This window comes from Sceloporus occidentalis, unplaced genomic scaffold, assembly GCF_023333645.1.
Source record: "Sceloporus occidentalis isolate IW3139 unplaced genomic scaffold, rSceOcc1.0.p SCAF_7, whole genome shotgun sequence".
In the NCBI taxonomy this organism is placed as follows: domain Eukaryota; kingdom Metazoa; phylum Chordata; class Lepidosauria; order Squamata; family Phrynosomatidae; genus Sceloporus; species Sceloporus occidentalis.
In genome coordinates, this window is record NW_028316987.1 from 39,443,829 (window position 1) to 39,465,219 (window position 21,391).

Consider the following 21,391-nt stretch of genomic DNA (forward strand, 5'->3'; position numbering starts at 1 on the left):
GAATCCCTGAGTGAGCAGAAAACAGAAAGAAAAAGAGAAAGCCAATTATTCAGCTTCACAAACTAACCCCAGCATATTAAAATGCATAGATGTACAAGTTTGGTAACCAACATGGATATCATAAGAACTGTGAAGGCCCAAGTGCTGTGTGATGGAGTGATCTCCCATCACTAATCCCAGCTTCTGCCAACCTAGAAGTGTGAAGGCATGCAAATGCAAGTAGATAAATAGGTACCACTCTGGTGCGAACGTAACAGTGTTCTGTGTAGTCATGCTAGGTGCATGACAACCAGTCATATTCAGACAACACTGGCTCTTTGGCTTAGTAATGGAGATGAGCACCACTCTCTACAGTGGATTACTACAAGACATTTGTGTGAAGGGAAACCTCTACCTTTACTTTTTAAATCTAGTGGATAGTTTCTCTGTTCTTACCAGTCTCATTCTGTAACTCCATATAATCTTTTGTGGTAACCACCATCTCAAAATATAGCATTTTAAAAACATTTTAATTACTTTTACCCCCTCACATACTAGGTCAGCCTAGTTCAGACATTTATCAGTTTGCTAAGTAAGGTACATTCCCGTTGCATGTCAGAAGACTGGATCCCTTCCCTCTATCACATAATGCCACACCCACTGTACCACCATGACACCTAATCATGAAAACACCCAATAATATACAACCTCTTCTCTTCTTTAAAATAAAATAAAAACCAAATTAGTCACTTATTCCTGAGACAAAAATTGCCTCCTTCTTGCTTACTTGCTGCTAACGATCCTGGATGACAACTGCAACTGTATAGTTAATGCTCAGCATAGCATTGCACTGGCTATATTTCTAAGAGGACGCCAAATGTTGTCCTTGGGGGCGTTGCTGGCATTTGCGTATGCCAACTCAAGTCACAGGTGTGTATAGAAGAAAGTAATAATTTGGCAGCAAGGACACAGGCAGTCCTCATTAATGCTGAACTCAAAAGTGGCAATTTTCCCCTGTGAAAAGATGACAGCAGTAGACAACACTTGGGCATTTTGCTAACCAGCAGTGAGGTCAAATACAGTTTGCTGCAGGATACAGTATTATGAATAACCAAAGAGGATTTGCCTGTAATTCTTTAACTAGCAAATTGTGGAACAGTTCTTCCTTCAAGTATGCAGGTTACTTGGGGTAAGTATATGATGAATAAAGTATGTGATGAATAAAGGTACAGTGAAGAAAAGATCCTGAGTGTAACAATGGATGGAGACATACTGGATTGCAAAGGAAGTATCTTTTTGTGTTGCAAATGGTGTTAAATTTCCTGGACTTTGAGACTATCCCAGTAGCCACATGGCCAGAAGGAAGAGGTGCAATACCCCTCCATATCATTCTGAACTAAGTGCAAAAACAGTAAAATGCAGGCCTATGACTAACATCTTCAATTTCCCCCTCCTGTATGGTTTTTAACACCTTGCTTGATGAAGAAGCCAGTGGAGCTTTGAAAGCTTGCAACATATATATTGTTCATTTTGGTTGGCCCAGTAGAGGTATAACTGTTTGGTGGATTTTTGCTGTTACTGAATTTGCTATATGGCCTACATGGCTACCCCTGGGTATTTTTAAGAATTAATGTGAGTTAATATTTTTAGGGATTCTGTCATTTGAATCAGAAACAATGACATAGCATGGAAAGAATGTGTGGAAAATGAAGATTTCCCCCCACCCCACTTGAGTTAGTACAGGAAATACAACTTTTTAAAAAATAGACAATGTGCTTTTCTTTTAAGTGTGCAGCACTGGCATTTTGTCCAGTGCAAAACTGTACTGAGGAAAGATGCTTTGGACCAGAGGAGAAAGGGGGAGAGAGGAGCTGGAGTATCTTGAGGTCACCTTGGTGTTGATCCAGGTTGGCTCTTAAATAGTATCTAGCAGAATTTTGTCTCCTGCCTGCCACACCACCCCTAAACAAGCTAATGTGTTCTTTCAAGGGAGAAAGGAAAAACACGACTAAAGCAAAGCAGGAGGCATATTTGGATCGGGTGGGAGGGCATCAGGTGGGTGACTGGGAATGATCACTAGCATAATTCCTTTCTCTGTTTTTGCATACCTTCCACACTCTAAATAAATCACTCTTAAGTCTTGAATAGTTCCACAGATTTACTGTTTTGGAATCTGTCTTACATTTCCAAATATCATGAATTTGTTTTTTTGGGGGTCCCCTTATTTATATTTAATTCAACTGCTTCAGTTCTGTGGAACTGCCTTGGGCAACAAGCTGAATTATGAGAGTATGTTCTATGAAGCAGTAAAATATGAGTATGGCACTGCTTTGGGAATTATTTATGATCATGTAATTTGTAAGCCTTATGGATTCCTTAAATCTGTTCAAATGATCATCATGACAGTCTAAAAATCTAACGCAGAAGGAAATTTTAAATACAGCATTTTCTCTGCAATTGTCTCTGATTACATTATACAGTAAAGCCCAAGCAAATTCTTAGTTTTGATTTGAAACAAAGAGCAGATTTACAATATATGCAGTCATTCACAGGATTACATTGATAGACATATAATGATATAAAACTAAGGTAATAAAGAAAGGCATGAAACAAGTTGCCATCCATCTCCATAATTGTAAGTAGCCATTCTGCATGGAGAATCTAGCACTGTCAAGACCTAGAACTTCTCCTTCCAAAACCAACCAATATGGCTTTTCAGAACAATAGTCTGAAAAATCTTATGCATCTTTATCTTGGGCCATTTGCGACTCCCTCGTCACATGCTAGGGTTGCCTGGGGGCGGAGCGCCCACACACCCCGCAACCCTAGCATGTGATGAGGGCATAACAATAGTGGCTTCCCTCCGGCGGAAAAATAGGTGCTGGGAGTCCGCCCTTTTTGGGTGGTCTGTCCCGCACCTTTATCACTGTTTAAGTTAATAACGGGAATGCTCTAAGAATTCTAGTTCCAAACTAGAATTCTAGTTTCAAACTTTCACTGGTGCAGCTTTGTCACCTTTCTGCTTGCTTCCAGCACTTTTAGAACACTGTTGTTTCAGCATGTCTCTCCTCATGTCCACATGTATTTATTCATGTGCCTTAACAGAGTACTTTCCATAAGTATTTGGGCATATGCACCTGAAGATACACATATACAAAGGACTACAGGCTGAATTATTATTATTATTTTTAGGAAGCATGCCATGATGCCATTACTGTTGGCCTCAAGATCAGCCTTCGATTTATTCACAATTAAATTAAATTAACCCAGCTGAATCTATTCACTATTAGGAATGGGAAAAGTATGGGGTGTATTAATTGAATCCTAGCTTGAAGAGTAGTAAGGGAAAGATACTTGACTATAAGATTATAAATTTTTCAAAGCTTTTATATAGTATTGAATAATAAGCCCAAGATAGATTTTCTTCCTTCCTATATTGTGAGGAGAAGGCAAAGAGAATTTCCTGATGTCTGGAGATTTCAATTTGTTTTCTTAGATCTGTATTACTTCATATCAACATTTGCCCAAATATACTGGAAAAAAGTAACAATTTCACAATATCAATAATATGACAATGGACTTATTATTACTAAAAAACTACAAGATCTGAAATGAAATTAAAATTACACATTGATGATTACATTTGTATGTGGTAAGTATTATTACTCTTGCACCATAAACATTATTGGGTTTTTGAATTTCTTCATTACTACTAGGAAACTGTAAAATGGCTAGCCTATGTAAAATCCTCCTCTATGTAAAAAATGATTAAGTTGCAGTCCTCTGTGGGTATGGGAAAGAGAACCCATGACGGTGAAACCACAGTTTTCAAACCTAAATGAGGGCAGAAGATGGGAGTGGTTGGCAGCAGGATAAGGATAATTTAGAAATGCAGCCCATCATCATTGCAGTTATACCAGATATACTGTATATATTGTACTCATGTACAAGCTGACCTCATGTATAAGTTGAGGGAGGGTTAGAAGGCCAAAATCATGATTTTTGATATGGCCTGTAAATAAATCAATGGTAAAACTTAGGGGATGAGAAGGTTTTAACATTGGTTTGAGAAGCAAGGAAGTGGAAGGAAATGGGGTTGTTTGGTAGAAAGAGAGATCCAGAGGAGAAAGAGTAGAAGGATGGAGAGAGAAGGTTTTAACACTGAATTGGGAAGTGGAAGGAAATGTGGTTTTTAATATTCAGAGGGAATCCAGAGGAGGATGAGAAAAAAAGGTTTTAACATCAGATTGGGAAGTGGAAGGAAAAGGGGTGTTTGGTGATCAGAGAGATCTGGAGGAGGAGGATGGGAAGGTTATTGGATTGAGAAGGGAATCACTACATGCACACGCACACACACACTCACTCCTGTCTTGGCAGCTCTTTCAGAAATCACTGCTGAGGCACAGAGAGTGGAGCATTGGGGCTGCTTTTTAAAGGACCTTTCTAAGCAGGATTAATATTTGTTATTGTTTTTAACTGCCGTCTAGTCGATCTGGAGCCATGGTGTATAACTTGAATGCCCAGGATGCCTCACTACTGGCAATGCTGTGGGAAGATGGATCTTGCAGTCCAATAACAATGTGCACAATTTTCATTGTTGTTCTATATCTTTGGAAGGCTGTGCTTGGCTCAGAAAAAAAACCCAAGCATAAACAGTAATATTTTGCCCTCAAACATGCTCTAGAGGACATGGGAATTCCAGGGCCCCTTGAGGACATTTTGAGGTACTTCCCCCACTCATAATAATAATAATAATTTGTTTTATTTATATACCGCTATTCCAAAGATCATAGCGGTGAACAGCAAGTAAGCTAATTAGCAAGTAAGCTAATTTGCCCCCAACAGTCTGGGTACTCATTTTAGCGACCTCAGAAGGATGCAAGCCTGAGTCGAACTTGGGCCCTTTTGCTGGTCTTGAACTCGCAACCTTGTGGTCTTGAGAGAATGGCTGCAGTACAGGCATTTAACCACTGCGCCACTCAAAATTGAATTTTGAGGTCTTGGGGCATCCAAGCCCCCCCCCCATATGTGGTGGAACTACCCCCCCCCCCCCCACACACACACCTTAGATATTATATTTGGCATTTTGGAACCAATTGTTTACACCTGGGTGGCTTTGGGAGTTACAAATATGGTCCTGGGGCCACCACACGCAAACTACCACACTTTGCCACCTCTGCCACACTTTGCCCATCCTTGCTTTATAGTAACACCCACAGGAAATATTATAACCTTCAACTGTTCTAGTTTGGCAGTTTTAAAACACTTTCTCAGGTGTTTTAAAAATGTCCCAGTGTTTCTCTTCTCTTCCAACTGCTCCCCTTTAGCCACAGATTATTTTAATTTCTGCAAACTGAGTTCAAAGTGCAAAAGTTGTTTGCACTCATTTGACTCAGCATTGGGGAGAGGAGAGGATGGGGGAGGAATCTTGCCCTTCCCAGCAGGTGGCTTTAACAAAACCAAACTTTGACATCCTCTCTTGATTTGTTTCTTCTTCCTGTTTAATATTTTTTGTCATCATGACACATGTTTGTGTTGCTTAAACACATGTTCCAGTTTACTTTTGTGAAATGATATGGGGGCATCCAAAAATAATGCTGAGAACTGTGTTCTCTCTCTCCCTCCCTCCCACCCCATTTCTAGCAGCATTCATCACTAGCTCTTTTATAAAGGTCATACCCCCGAAGACCAAGCTGCCCCAAGACATATAACAGGGATAGCTCATAACAATACATTGTGGGTAGAGAAATCCCCCCCCCTCACCTCTATAGGTCTTGCAGCAAAACTCAGAGGGAACAGTGGGGTCAGGAGTAAGAAGATAATGTAATAGACATTATCTATTACATTATCTTGGAACATCAATCCTGCAATCCCTGGTTCCATTGCACTGCTACTGGTTGGAGGGCAAATATGGATGCTCTCTCTTATAGGAGGCACATTTGGCAAATGGGTGGGCTGTTGATCCTGCAGATTCAAAGCCTGCGTTTATCCACCTCTTCTTGACACATCCTTTCTTTTTATACCACCATAACAACACCGACAAGAAACAGGGAAGATAAGAGAAGTTACCATTACCACAACAAAGCGGCTTCTGAGGGAACATCACCCTCTTTGCCTATGGGGGGTTTGTGTGTCAATATGGGACATAACATTATGGATCACAGGACTGCACCTTTAGTGATGGAGAAAAAAATGTCATTTGTTTATGCCCACATCACCATTAGGAAGCCTTCCAGCAGCAGAAGAAAACATCAGTTTATAAAACGTGGTGTTAATAATCTGTAAAAATATATTTTTGCTTCTCTTCTACATTAATGCATAATACTCTCTCCATATCTCTATCATCATAGAAACACAGAATCATAGAGTTGGAAGAGACCACAAGGGCCATCCAGTCCAACCCCCTGCCATGCAGGAAATCACAGTCAAAGTATCCCTGTCAGATGGCCATCCAGCCTCTGTTTAAAGACCGCTAAGGAAGAAGACTCCACTACACTCCGAGGGACTGTGTTCCACTGTTGAACAGCCCTTACTGTTAGGAAGTTCCTCCTAATGTTAGGTGGAATCTCTTTTCCTGTCGCTTGCATCCCTTGTTCCGTGTTCTAGTCTCTGGAGCAGCAGAAAGCAAGCTTGCTCCCTCCTCAATATGACATCCCTTCAAATATTTAAACAGGGCTATCCTATTAGAATGATGTCATGGGACAATTCTCTGTGGTATATTGTGTCTTACACACTGAAGCCAGACAAGCCATCTTGAGGTGCTAGAATATTAGTGGTACATTCTTAGAAGCTGCAGACAATTATCTTTAGAAGGATACATGTTGGTTTACCTCTGCTTTACAGAAGCTCAATATGAAATACAAAAGATATAATAAAATCAGTACAATTACAAGATTCAGTGCAATTGTGCACTTGTGTCCACCTTGTATCCAGCTCATCATTCAGCTCATTCGGCCAACTGATCAGTGTACAGATACTAGTCTTTGAGCAACCAAACACATAACTAATCTAATAGAATTCCATGAGCATGGAAAATAATCTTCTGTCACTGGATCTAATAAAATATGTTTGCTGCAGTACATAGCAAAGCACTAAACATTCATATATTCATAGGCTATGGAGCTCTCAGTGTTACCCTGTGGTGAATAGAATTGTTAAGCAGAGATATCACAATGGGGTTTGGCAAGCAAAGATATCACAACCACTCTGGGTAGAGTTCTCACTGGCCTAGCTTTTTTAATGTTGCAAATGGATATACAAGATTTTAAATCCAATTTTTCAGTTTCAAAAACATTTTCACCTGAAAATGAAGCAGTATGACCTGCCATGGGACACAAGAATGAAAACTGTCTGCCAGCACAGCAGCCCAAACCAGGGGCCCTTTTACACCACACAATTACAGGTCTAATAGCAAGTCAAGACTGAACTCTGTGGAATCTACAATGACTGAACTGAGGTTATTGTACTTTGGACATGAGATGACATGACTCATCAGAAAATACAATAATGCTCAGTAATGTGGAAAGTAGTAGGATAAGAAGATTGCACCACAGGCAGACATACCCAACCGAAGAAGCCATATTTACAGGACCTTAGCACAGCTGTTAATAATAAGGTGTACTGGTCTTGATATAGTGACTCTATGATTGACAGAAGACCAAGACACCTTATTATTAATAGCTGTGCTAAAGTCTTGTAAATATGGCTTCTTCGACTGAGTAAATCTGCCTGTAGTGCAATCTTCTTATCCCACTTTGCTCTCATCACTTTCAGGGGCCTGATAATCTCCACAGATGCTCAGCCAGAGAGCTTTTGTGCTTCACCAAACTACAAACCCAAGATTCCATTAGACACAGCCATAGCAGTTAAAAGTGGAATTCTAGTACTATACAGTGGCATCCCCACCCCCAGTGTAACCTGGTGTGGAGGCGGGCCTTCCAAGCAGGGGGTGTGACTTTCTGGGTGCAGCTGCACATTTGCCCATTCTTCACTGCTGCTGCTACTGCTGATGCAGCAGGCCATTCTCCTCATGAGGAGAGTGGCAGTACAGCAGCGAGGTTGAGAGGGCTGTGCTCGACCCTTTCCTTCACTGCCATGGTATCATTCTCAGGAGGAGAGTGGCACCATGACAGTGGAACCAGGAGGCGGGCAGAGTAGGCACCCACTGTAGCAGTGCACATCTCCAGTTTGGGGAGGGTCCAACTAGGCGTTATCCCTCTTCTGGGGTGTTACCTGGTGTGGGCTACACCACAGCACCCCCCTAGTGATATCATTCGTACTGTAACCAGGTAGTATGAAAGGGTCCCTGATCTAGAAGCATGGACTTTCACATGACTTTGTGTTGATGCAGATCAAGCTGATCAGATCAAATAGCTGTAATCGGTCATAATTTCAGACTAGTAATACTTGCTGGTTGATGGTATGATATATTTTGTTAATATATTTATTGGCGTAGGTCTTGCTGGTATTATTCAGTATGCTTTCGAGATTCTAAGAATACAGTGTGTCTTTAAAATGGAAATTTGTTTCGTTAATATTTTATCTCAGTCGGGCCTGACACTGTAAGACTGTGCATTACAGTGTACAATATATCTGAAGACAGTGATTGCTTAGATAAATTTTACCTGGAAGTTTTATGTGCACATTCCAAAAGATGCAAATAATCAGTATGAGTTCCGTTGGGCTAGAACTTTATCCTACCATCAGAAAAGGTTGCACAGAAAGAAGCAAAAACCATTCTTACCAACAATCATGTGGTTGCAGATGTCACAGAAAGTGGGTTTTTTGAAGATGTGTTCCTGGAAAATATGACTCTTGTTGTTTTCTTGTTGGGGTTGGACTTTGGTTGGAGTAGAGGACTGACTTTCAGAATCTGGGAGCTGGCCTGTTCTGGAACTGATTTCTGATAGTAAATCCACTTGCAACTTCATGTCACTGTTTGTCCTCTGGAAAAAGTTGTCTGCACTCTTACTTCGCAAACTTTTCGTTTTGAAAGAAAGTGATCGCTTCAGTTTCTGGAGCTGTAATGCAACAAAATGTCAATGAAAGTATTCACAGTGTGTGACTGATCATATGCTTAACAATAAGCAATTCCTGCAGATATTAACTGAAAGAAATGAAATTCCAAATTGTTGTTTTGTTGCTGTCTGCCTTCAAGTCATTTCCAATTTACGTTGACACTAAAGTGAACCTATCATGGGGTTTTCTGAGGCTGAGAGTTTGTGATTTGTCACTCAGTGGGTTGATTTTAACTCTGGTTCCCAGAGTCATAGTCCAATGCTCAAACCACTACACCATGCTGGTACTTTTAATGTACACCTGTACATTTTTAAAAACTTTTCTGTATGTTTCATTTATTTAATGCTGTAGAATTATGTCCCTTGGCTTTTTATTTTTTTTAAAAAATGATCCTATATACTATTTTCCTAGCATTTTATTGTAATTGTGATTTTTTTTTCATTTACCTGCTCTTGGTTTTATCTTTATCTCTTATCTTATTCAGACAATTACTGCTGTCAGGCCCTCATGAGCAGCATGTACTAATATCTAAAATATAATTAGGGGATGGCCTAGTTTGGAAATAATGGGCTCTGACTGTCTTTTCCTCTGAAAAAAACACGAGGAGGAGATTGGAAGCATCCACTTGCAGCCTTAAACTGGAGGGAGGAATCATGCAGCTCTACAGATAATCTTGAACTATGGATCTTATCACATGTGGGAAATTGGGGGTTTAAACAGCAATTATCCTGTGCAATTAAGATTTTCAAGCACATCACTATTAAACAGGCAAAAACAGGTGATAAACAGGTAATAAACAGCAAAAAATAATTTTCGGGATTTCCTCGTGAATGATTTGTTGCTGTTTATTGCCTGTTTAATAGTGATATTGTGTGAAAATTTTAATTGTGATGCCATGTTTTGCATGGGATAGTCACTGTTTAAACCCCTGATTTTGTCCCATTTCCCCCATGTGATAAGGCCCTATGACTCCTATCAGCCCTTAACAAGATAGTTGGAATAGAGATGCAACACTAGGAGTTGCAGTCCAATAACAGCCGGAGGGCTGCACAATTCCCATCCTTATTTAAACAAGTCTCATTGTCATTATGCCTAAATTGCAAATTGCAGTTTGTTCAATTTATTGAAACAAACCAGGATTGGCAAGACAAGAACATGCTTTGTTTTTTAGATTGTTTCAATCAATCATAGCTTTTAAATCAGCTTTAAATTTAGTCTTTGCTGGAAAAATCCTTGGAAAAGTTATATTTATTCCACAACCCCCAGAACTGCCCAGCCAGGATAGGAATGCTTTCAGAGGTGAGAGGAGCCTTTGTGCTTGGCAATATTTTATTTCCTTTGTAGATGTGCTGCAGTTAAAGGATATAAAATAGGCAACCTCCTGCAGTCCTTGAATGAGCACTAATCCTTCTTTTTAAAAACATTTAAAAGAACACATGATAACTGGATGTCTTCAGTCCTTTCTTGGCTTGTTGATGACAACAGTGGAAACAGTCAAAGATCTGTAGTTTAATAAAAGTGCCTGAGACATCTCATATGCTTGAAGCTACCCATAACAACCTCACAACTGCTGACTAGAAATCCTTGTATGAGATCTTAAATCTTTTCTTTCACACTCAAACCACTTTTGCAAGAGTCAATATGGCACTTACATTTCCACAGGTCTGCTCAATGTTGCCCCACAAATCCCTCCTTTTTATGCTCTCAGTTTAATGTTTGGGAGCTCAACCCAACTGAATCTTTCCTTTGCAAATATTGCTCTTAAATGAAGAGAATAGTTTTAGAGAAGTTGTAAACATAGGCCATGAAATCTAGCCTGTTCCACAATAGTGAATAGTGATTATGGTTCTGAGGACCCAAAGGGCATAAGGACATGCCCTGTGCCAAATCCAAATATTGTATTTTTATTATATGTATATCCTGCCCTTTTCTCACCAAGGGACCCAAGACAGTTTGTAAAATTTAAAACAGAAGTTTGCCAAAATGTTACATACAATTATTAAAATATTTAAAAAATACTATTAAAAGCACATAGTTAAAACAGTTTAAGATATGCTGAAAACATAATTAAAAACATACAGGATAAAAGCATACAGTACTCCTATCAACACCATGCCATTAAAAAAATCAATGAAAGACCTGTATAAGAAAAACCCTTCCCCACAGCCCTTAGAACTTGGGTTGATTCATATAAGGATATACAGTCTTTCAGGCTGCATCTGCACTGCAGAAATAATGCAGTTTGGCATCACTTTAGCTGCCATGGTCCAATGCTATGGAATCCTGGGATTTATAGTTTTGGCACCAGAGCTCACTGACAGAGAAGGCTAAATATTTCATAAAACTACCAATCCCAGGATTCCATAGGATGGTATTGTGACAGATAAAGCTGTGTCAAACTGCATTAATTCTCAAGTGTGGCAGCAGCCTTAGATAGTCTGGACACAGGCCATGTAGGGCTTTAGAGGTCATAACCAGCACTTTGAATTCAACCTGGATATGGATCACTACCAGTGATGCTGTTTCAACAGGGGAATTGCATGATCCCTGTAACCAGAGATGTGATCCTAAATACATCAACCTGTTCCCCCATCCTAAAAAAACACTCTTAACATCATCTGTTTAGGCAGAAGAAATCAGAAGCCAGAAAATTAAGTAATAAGCAAGGAATACCTGCTGATTTCCTGATTCATTGCTGATGAAACTTAATTCCAGGATTTTTTGTTGTTGTTGAAGATAAATGCACAACAAGATAATAAACAGAGTCCTCCATCTTGTGTATCTCCAGTCCCTGGCTTCCCTGCTCAAAGAGATTTGCAGCCTGGATCCTTCTAGCCCCATGGAAGCCCTGAGCTTGGTAACTAATTACTTGCCTACCACTGAAATTGTTCTTTCAGAAACCAAGACTCATTATCTCTTCTCCTCACCACAAAAAATAAAAAATAGGACCACAGTTGCACAAGGTGACTGTAATGACATTTGTTATTGATTTGCCATCCATTCCCACTGAGCCACATGAGGTTAATTAAATGGTAAACATTATTCTCCTTAGTCTCTGGAATGAGACCAAATAGTAAAACCAAGTTCTGTTTTTCACCAAATAACAGCCCTCTTGCTAGCTCAGTAATAGGCCCCAAGAAGCTAATTTCATATCATAAATTCAGTTTTAGACATAACATGATTTGTTAATGGTTTCCAGAGGAATAATTTGCCCAATTATATAGGAGGGATAGCCTTTGCCTATGCATGAAAGAGGCCCAGGACAAAATGACTATAGATTAAAACTGGCAATAACTTTCACTGAGGGAATAGAAACCCTTCCCTTCACCAGCAGCTATGTCAGTCATTGATTAAGACCCAGTGATGTTTCAGACAGAACAGGAAGCACAGGTGCCATATGCTTCCTGTTACTCTCTATTCCCATCTTGTCTGAAATCAAGGTTTTGCATTTTCCTCATCCTAGTCATGCAAAAGTTGCCAAGAAAGGGACAGTTTTGTACATCTCCTGTGTGTAGTGTAGCCTTATTTCTTCCTTTACAAATGAAAGTCCTCTTCTGAACAGTCATGAGAGCACAATTTGTATGTATCCTCTAGTTGAAGGGCTGCCCAAGCCTGGTTTAAAGCTTAAAAGGAGTGCAAGGGCCATACAACTGGCCATCAACAGTTAGTACTTAGACAGCAGAATCAGTAAGTCCCTTAGTAGTCATATTTCTGTTTAAATCACAGTGATAATTGTTAAGCCTGCAACCATATTAATACATAAATGTGTTAATCTCTTTCTTGAAGATGCATTTCCTCTTTTTGATGACATATAAATGGCCAACCCACCTTGGTGAGGCAATAAAAAATTCTGTTTCAGGGAACATGGAATGGTGCGTGAACAAACAGTCCAAGGTATTGCTTGCTTCTTCCTTCCTCAACATAGTTATGCCCAGAGCTATATTGACTGGGGTGGAGAAGAACATTTACTCTTCAGATTATTGACAGATTCTCAGATTTCTCAAGAAATTTGTTAGTGAAAATCAGAACTCAATTACTCACTAATCAATAGACGTAGGCTAATACCCTAAAGGCACAAGATACTGCATTCTTAGAAGGTAGGCAGGGTCAGCTATGTGAGGTAAGTTTGTCTAGAGAGAGTGACTGGCTCAAAGTCTTTTTAATTGTAATTTTTAACTGTACTATGTTTTATTCTTATACTGTTGTAATCCACTTTGATTCCTCTGTGAAAAAGTGGAATATAAATACTACATTATTATTATTATTATTATTATTATTATTATTATTATTATTTTGTGAATTTCCTGGCTAAGCCTGATGCAGCAGGACTCTAGAAGTGAGGATACTAAAGGCACCAGATCCCATCTCATCTTTAATGCTAAGCAGGGTCAGCAAGGTCTGCTGTCCCAGTCCAGGATTTCCTCTGCCCCATCTCAAATTCGCCCCTTTTCACTCGCTGCCCCTCACTCCTGGAACCTTCTTCCCCCGCAAGCAAGAGCCATCACTTCTTTAACCAGCTTCAAAACGGAGTTGAAGACCATCCTGTTCAGAGAAGTGTTCTCAGGCATTGCATAATTGTCGCTTACTATTTGATGTTCTTTTGTTGCCTGTTTTATTGAATCATTTCCTGTATTGCTATGTATTTTATATGTATTATCCTACCAGAGAGGCAGGCTAACTCAAACAGGCCTCCCTGGAAGAAGTTTACCCATCTATTAAGAAGCCAAGCCCTCCCTCCAGTCCATCTGCCTTGGTCCAGGCCTCGGAGGTAGAGAAGAACTTCTGGCCCTCATGCTCTTCCCCTCCACCACTCCCTTCTCCTTTTGTGTCGTGTCTTTTTAGATTGTAAGCCTGAGGGCAGGGAACCGTCCAATTAAAAAGATTGTATGTACAGCGCTGTGTAAATTTACAGCACTTTATAAATAAAGGTTAATAATAATAATAATAATAATAATAATAATAATAATAATAATAATAATGATTAGGACCTGGATGGGAGACTGCCAAAAATACCAGGTGCTGTAGGCTATATTTCAGTGGAAGAAACTGGTAAACCACCTCTGAGTTTTCATTGCCTAAAAACCCCTATGAAATTCATGGGGTCAACAGGAAACTTGAAGGCACATAACACACAATCCATAGACTTAGCACATATGTGGAATATACACTTCTATATAGCACATATTAGAAGGCATTCCGTAAGGTGAATGTTTGAGTCTGTAACTCAGTGATGAAGAATGATGGAAGCTGTTATCCAGTAACAATTGAAGGGCCACATGCTGCTCATTTCTGCCCTAGCCTAAAGCAAGCATTTAACTATGCCCACAGAATGCACCAAATAATTACATTCTACAAAAGTCTTATTGCTAGTTAGTTTTTCTTTTTATTAGAATGCCATTTTCAATATAGTACTTAATTTGTGAGATCACTCTTCCGGTAGAGATCACATAAACAGCACATACAAAAGAAGCATACGTTTCCCCTTTTGGAGTCCATTGGCTATGGAAAGACTTCCCATTCCATACATTGTTTTCAGGCTTTAATTAACCCACGATGCAAAACCATAGATTCAGAAAGCATTAGTGCTTGCATTTCCATATGCAAGCCTCATGCTTGTGTGAAAGCAGATAATGTTTCAGTCTGCCTGTTGTGCAGTGATGACTGAGCAGCTGGGTTTGAGATAAAAAGTGCAGTTGAAGAGACACACAGTGCTTGTACACCTTGCCCAGTATTACTGTCAGGAGCTGTTCAAGGTCTCCTGCAGTCAGGGAGATGTTTTACATCACTGTCAAGAAGGGGCCTATATTAATTTGAAATGCCAGAGACTGAATCTGGTTCTTCCAGTATGTGCTCTACCACAAAGCTTCCTCTATCTGCAGAGCTGCTGCCACTTCTTACGTAGATAATACTATACTAATAGTATTTATATACAACTGTGTTTCCCCAGTATAGTCTGAGTATAAGGCAGTGTCCAATATTCTTCCGAGTTCTCTCAGGCTCCTGTCAACCACCATCTTGGAGCCTAGGTATTGTCTGATTAAGGAAATGCTTCTTGAGAACAAATTCATAAGGTGAGTGCAGTGACATTATGGAATTGGTATGGTACTTTTCTTGCAAGACTTAACTACTTAGAATTGCCTTACACCAGCTAGCAGTTGCTTTCCTGGCAGTTTAGTTAGCATGATTTTTAATGATGCCAAGGGAATTCAAATCAAATCTATAAGTTTACTGTAACTTTCATCTGATTTTACCATCTTTCCACAAGGCATGCTTCTCTGAAATGTCATATTTTCTTTCAAGCTAACCTTAACTCAGTTTCAGATATAGGATGTTCTTGGGTATTAGGTACAAGAAATGATTCTCTTGGTAGTTCTCTGCTGTTGCCAATGGCAGCAACCAAGCAGAGACACATATAGTATGGACATTTAGCATTCATGTTCATGGTGACGTAATCACAGAGGAGGGAATGCAGTTGGACAGACACGCACCAAAAAATCCTCGTGAAAAACATTCTATAATTCCAGGGAAACAATTTGTGATTTCACAGACCTATCCTGCACGTAGACCTGGTTAAACTCTTCTTTCATCGCTTACACATAGCAATTTCCTCTTTTGCCATCTTGCCATTATTCAAAAGTTCATGATGACGGAAGGTGGCCAGGGACACCTTCTGTCACTCAGTTCTGCTATAAGCCATCATGAGGTAGAAGGCTTTTGCGATCCCCAGCTGTGTCTACATATGTTTTCAGAATGACTGCTGCAATTTGCTCTATGGGTCAACTAGGGGTTTTCAGCTGGTGAAAAATATTGCTGCCCACCTTCTGGAGGCTCTGATAAGCAACCCATTCTGCAATGGCTGCATTGCTAGCCATTGACTTCCACTCAAAGTGCTGGTTGTAATTTGTAATATCCTTCCTAGTCAAGGAACTGCATGCTTTCAAGGTAGTCTCTCCTCAAATGCCTCGCTGAACCAATTAGACATACACTCTATGCCTTTGCTTCATATCCCATCACTACTTGTGGTCATCCGTTACTGCACCCCATTTTATTTTTGCTATGGAAAGCCACCCAAAATATTTTTCTTAGGGGTTTGGTTGCAACATTTGGGAGCTGACCTTAGTTGGGATAGGTTGGTAGGGCACCATATTTATCTCTGTTTCTGAATCTGGGGGGGGGGGGGTGTACAATTTTTTGTACAGTTACTTTAAACATTTTAAATTACTGTTAGTGTACTTAATAGTTCTCATTGTAATACTGTGTTTCTTAATTATAGTGTACTTGTTGTAATGTCTAAGTTACCTTGAGTCCTGGTTTTGGGAAGAGACTAGAATATAAATAAAAATTATGATGATTATGTTATACACACACACACACACACACACACACACACTACAATGAATACAGCTAGGGCTACAGAGGTTTTTGTTTAAAGAGAAAACTATGAATTTTGATCTTAGAAAAGTATGACTTTTAAAAGATGAGAATATTCCCATATTGTTCTTAATTCTGGTTAATTTTCCTCCCCAGCATTCATAGGTTACATTTTGAAGTTATCTTCTTCAGGGCAGAGAAAGGTTCCTTTGTAATTATTATTGAAATAAATGGTAGCGTTCTAATTACTTATTCACAAACCTGGACTAAGTATGTATCAGAACATACCATGATCAAGCAGAATTATTGGCAGCAAATGAATACAGATGTGGCTGAAACTCCTGTTGCTTCTGCTTCAACAACACCTTAGGATACAAAATGCCCTCCATGGAAACAAGAACAAGAAAGGGCTCTACTTCCAATATAATTTAGGATTAAATTCAGAGAGCAATGTAGCATGACTACACCAGTCATCACATCAGCCTGATACATATTTTATTTGCCTTTGATGCATGTCCGCAATAAAGTGCAGATTCCACACAGCAGCTGGAATCCTTTTGCTTCATCCCGCCTCCCTTGCCAGCCAGTTTCCATTTGCCGTTAGGCAAAGCCATTATTGTTTAAGCAGGCTTTTAAGGTATAAATAGAAGGCTTTTCTTAAGGGATAGTTTCTTCATCTTTTAAAACTCTGGTTGTTTTAAAAATAATTTTAATGTGTTTTATGAAGTGGTTTAATTTTTTTTGTTTTTAAATTTTATTGTAACCTTTTAAAAATTGACTATTTGTGGAAGCCACCTTGGGTCCCACTTTGGGAGAAAGGTGGCATATAAATGAAACAAACAAACAAACAAACAATGCCAGTCTATGGTGATAGCTAGTGAGCTTCATGTCAAAGGTGCAGTGAATCTGTCTTGGTTTAACTGCAAACTTTAAAGAAGGTATCCAAGGTGCTGAACCCTATTACCAAAATAGAATTGACTTTAGTCTAGAATAATAATAATAATAATAATAATAATAATAATTATTATTATTATTATTATTATTATTATTTCTTACCTGCCTCTCTCTATGGATTGGAGTGGGAACAACAGATCAACAAATATACAACCTCAATTAAAAACACAAGATCTGTTAAAAACACCCATCAATTTAAAAGAGCAAACAAGACAAATAGGTATTAAAACAACCCACTAATAATAATAATAATAATAATAATAATGAATTCACTGCACTTCCAACATGGAACTCAATAGCCACCACTGCATAACTATCTTGATGTAACCAATGATGGCATAACAATGAAGATTGTGGGCACAGTGGCAATGAAAAAGTGATGCACTGGAGAACTGGGTTGTGCATAAAACTGATATTTGTGGTGGAAAAGATCGACAGGTTTTTCTTGTCAAAGTAATTCCTGTACTATATACTGTCCCACCACCCACACAGGTACGTCTGATAGAAACACAGGAGATGGTTTTCTCAGTGGCTTCCCCCACGTTCTGCAACACCATTCCCCGCCAAGTTAGACATCTACCCCACTTTCCCCACTTTTTGCAGACAAATAAAGATTTTTCTATTTTGGCAGGCATTTGATGAATGATTGTATAAGGTCCAACTCACCCAAACAATCTACTGGATCTTCTTGCATGCCACTTTGAGACTTGGGAACAAATAATTGCACATCTTCTTTCCGTCCCTAGCATTCATGTCGTTTGAGAGTCTGATCTCAAACCTCTCCTTCCCCAGACAAAATATCCAAAACAGGGGTTTTAAAAATTAAACTAAGCCCAATAATAAATATAAAATAATAACGTAATATGGATGTATTATAATCATACCATTACATTTCTTGTGAAGTTCAGCAGGCACATTTTGTGTGCACACAAAGAACCTAAGATAATATCTCACTATCTTGCAGCCTTTTGATGTGCTGAACTACAGCCTCAGTCATCCCCTGTCAGTATGAATAGGGATGATGGGAATTTTACACATCTGACAAGGTCCTATGCAAGGAACGGTTGATCTAAGACCAAGATTCTAAGCAGCAGTAATGGGAGAAAGTAGTCATATGAACCAGACATATCAGAATGAACCTTTTCACACACCTTCTTGAACCATTTTTAAAACTAAAGCCAAGATCCTGCATCACCAATTCAGTTATGAATGCATAATTATTGTCTCCTGGCCTGACCACCAAAAACTACCTTAACAGCTAGAAGTCTCACCAAGTGATGGAGGTCTCCTGCTGGTGATCAGGGCACAGCAGGATGATGCTTCTAGCCTCTTCTCTTCAAAGATCTGTGGTATGACAAGGAACTGCAGCAGGGACCCTGTGTCTCTCTGTTGCAGTCTCACTCACTGCTAAGTCAGGACTGAAAAGGTCTTCTGCTGTGACCTAACTGTCAATAGAACAGGCTTCCATCACCGGAGTGGCTCCTTGGAGTTTAAGGTGCGTTTGAGAGATACTTACATTCTTGGCTAATGTGAATACACAGTATAACATTATACAGAGCAGTTAAGGATCTGTAACTCTAGATTATGAATCTGCAACTGCAATAAGGGATGGGAACCATAGACTTTCTACAGTTCTCCCCTGCTGTTTCTCCACATTACAAACATTTGATGTCAGTTTTCCCCGCCTGCATTTTATTTATTTCCTCTAGTTAGAAGAGATTGATACAACATTTCATGCATTACGAATAATGAAAAGTGTTAAGGGAGTTGGATTCCATTACCCATTTGTTACTTTTCCTTTTTTTCTTGCAAACATAAACAAATTCCACTCGCTGGAATTTGATTGTGTAACAGAACAACAACACTGCACTGGGAAATTTCTAAAACCACTGCCAATTAAATGTCTACCCTTCTCTACCTGACATCATTTTTCCTTTTAAGCTTTTCCAAGTTGGGTTCAGCATAAGTGGAATCTTGGACTGCAGGGAAAAAAAATCTCTCCCAAAGTTACTCACCAACATTTCTCATTTGTCCCTAGACTGTTTCAGGTAAACTATTATCACTATGGCATCAAAATCATGTCTAACATAAAGGTCCAAAAGACACTGCAGAAATAATCCAGTTTGAGACCACTTTAAATGCCCTGGTTCAATGCTAGGGAATTCTGGAAACTATAGTTTTGTTAGACATTTAGCTTTCTCTGTCAAAGAGCTCTGGTGTCACAATAAACTATAATTCCCAGGATTCCCTAGCAGAGAGCCAGGGCAGTTAAAGCAGTCTCAAATTGGATTATTTCTGCAGTGTGTTTTGGATTATTAGGTACCTATCAGGTATAGGGAGGCAACTGCTAGGATGATACTGAGGGAGAAACTTCAGATATCCTTCTCAAGCAAGTTACTGTACCTGGCTTTCATGTTATGAGTGCAGTGAATCCATCCTACTATTATTCCAGACTTTAAGGAACTATTCAAAACATTGAAATCTCTTTGGGGATATTGATCAGTACCTTGGCTAGCTCCTTCAAAGTTCAGAATAAAATTTGAAATGGAATCATTGCCTGACTGATATGGATGCCAATGGTGGCCACTATAGCCTCCTTCTCTATGAGACATCATTGTGTATATCACACAACCTGCCTGTTGCCCTCAAATGTAGTGGCCGTTGCTAACCCATCACCCATACTGAAGGAAGATTCAACTGGCAGTCTGGTCATTTTTCTGAATGAGGGAGTCATAGCCACCAGCCACTTGTCCTTCACAAGCCCAGTATTTTGAATCCGCCCCATCTGTTGCACATTCACAGTTCTATCGAAGAAATGCCTTTACATGCACAAAGGCAAGCATGCTCAGAGAGCCTCCCTCCAGGGAAACAAACAGGAAAACCTGCTTGTAAATGATTTCACTGGGTGTCTCAATGCAAAGATGACATTCTGGATTATCTTAAGCCAAAGCTTCTTCAAACAAAATCTTGGATTGCAATCCCAAGTATACTCCACAAAACACAAACTGCATTGAACTATGTGGGGCTTCCTTTGAGGAAATGTGCCAAGGATTGCACTGTAGGGAAAACACGGGTAGGAAGTATTATGTGTGTTGACTTGAAGTAACTTATAAAAGTGGAAATTGTAAGCTTCATTTTACAGAACTGAGAATTAAACAGGAAATAGGAAGTAAAAATGAAAAATAGGCTAAAATTTAAATCACATGCTACATTTCATAGGAAGGAACTGGCAAACCATCTCTGAGTATTCCTTGCCTAATAAAACACTATGATACTCATGGGTGTGCCATAACTCTACATGCAGGTGGAAGGCATGTACACATACACACATCACAGAAGAGAGTCAGTGTGATGTAATCATTTGAATATTGGACTAGGACTCTGGGAAACCAGGACTCTAATCATTGCTGGACCATGACAACTTATCAAGTGACTATGGGCAAGAGACACTCTCCCAGACTCAGTCCCTTTTTTCCAGCATGGCAAATCTCTTCTGAATAAACCTTGCTGGAAAAAACCTGTGATAGGTTTGGCTTAGGGTTGCCATAAGCTGTAAATGACTTGAATGCACAGACAGCAATATCAACATCACAGAAAAGATCTTGACATTGCTTAGTAAAACAAAACAACAACATCTAGATTGGTAATGTTCCTCTGATTTAATCCTAGATGCATATTTAGAAATCCTCATCATAATTTAGTGGAAATACAGGCCTTTTCACCACAGTGAGGAAGGCTGTGCCCAGATCACTTGTCTGCCTGTTCACTCCACTGTTCAGGGGATAGCTGTGGACAAGCAAATTTCCATCTCATGGCTCTTTATCTTTAAACTGGATTTTCAATGTACTTTTTCTGGAAAGAGGATTTCCTCCAATATAAAAATGACCTCTGTAATGTAAGGCATATGACTGCACAAAGAAAGGATCAGCCACCACTCCTACTCCACCATAACCAGTTACTCACAGAACGCATTTCCAGATATTAGTAAAAATATTGAACAGGAATATATGCAATAAAATATATAGTGATTTGTTTCAACTACTGTATATACTCATGTATAAGTCTAGAA

The 21,391-nt window shown here is 39.4% G+C and overlaps 1 protein-coding gene across 3 annotated transcripts in view; it reads right to left on the reverse strand.

Annotated features, from left to right (window-relative positions):
* The window catches only part of STAC (SH3 and cysteine rich domain), an 88,097-nt gene that overhangs the window by 42,478 nt on the left and 24,228 nt on the right, over positions 1 to 21,391 (reverse strand). For all 3 annotated transcript variants that reach the window (XM_089532665.1, XM_089532667.1, XM_089532666.1), the window contains exon 2: positions 8,723 to 8,999. In XM_089532665.1, the coding sequence (XP_089388791.1) occupies positions 8,723 to 8,999 (277 nt within the window). The remainder of the gene's footprint in view (positions 1 to 8,722; positions 9,000 to 21,391) is intronic.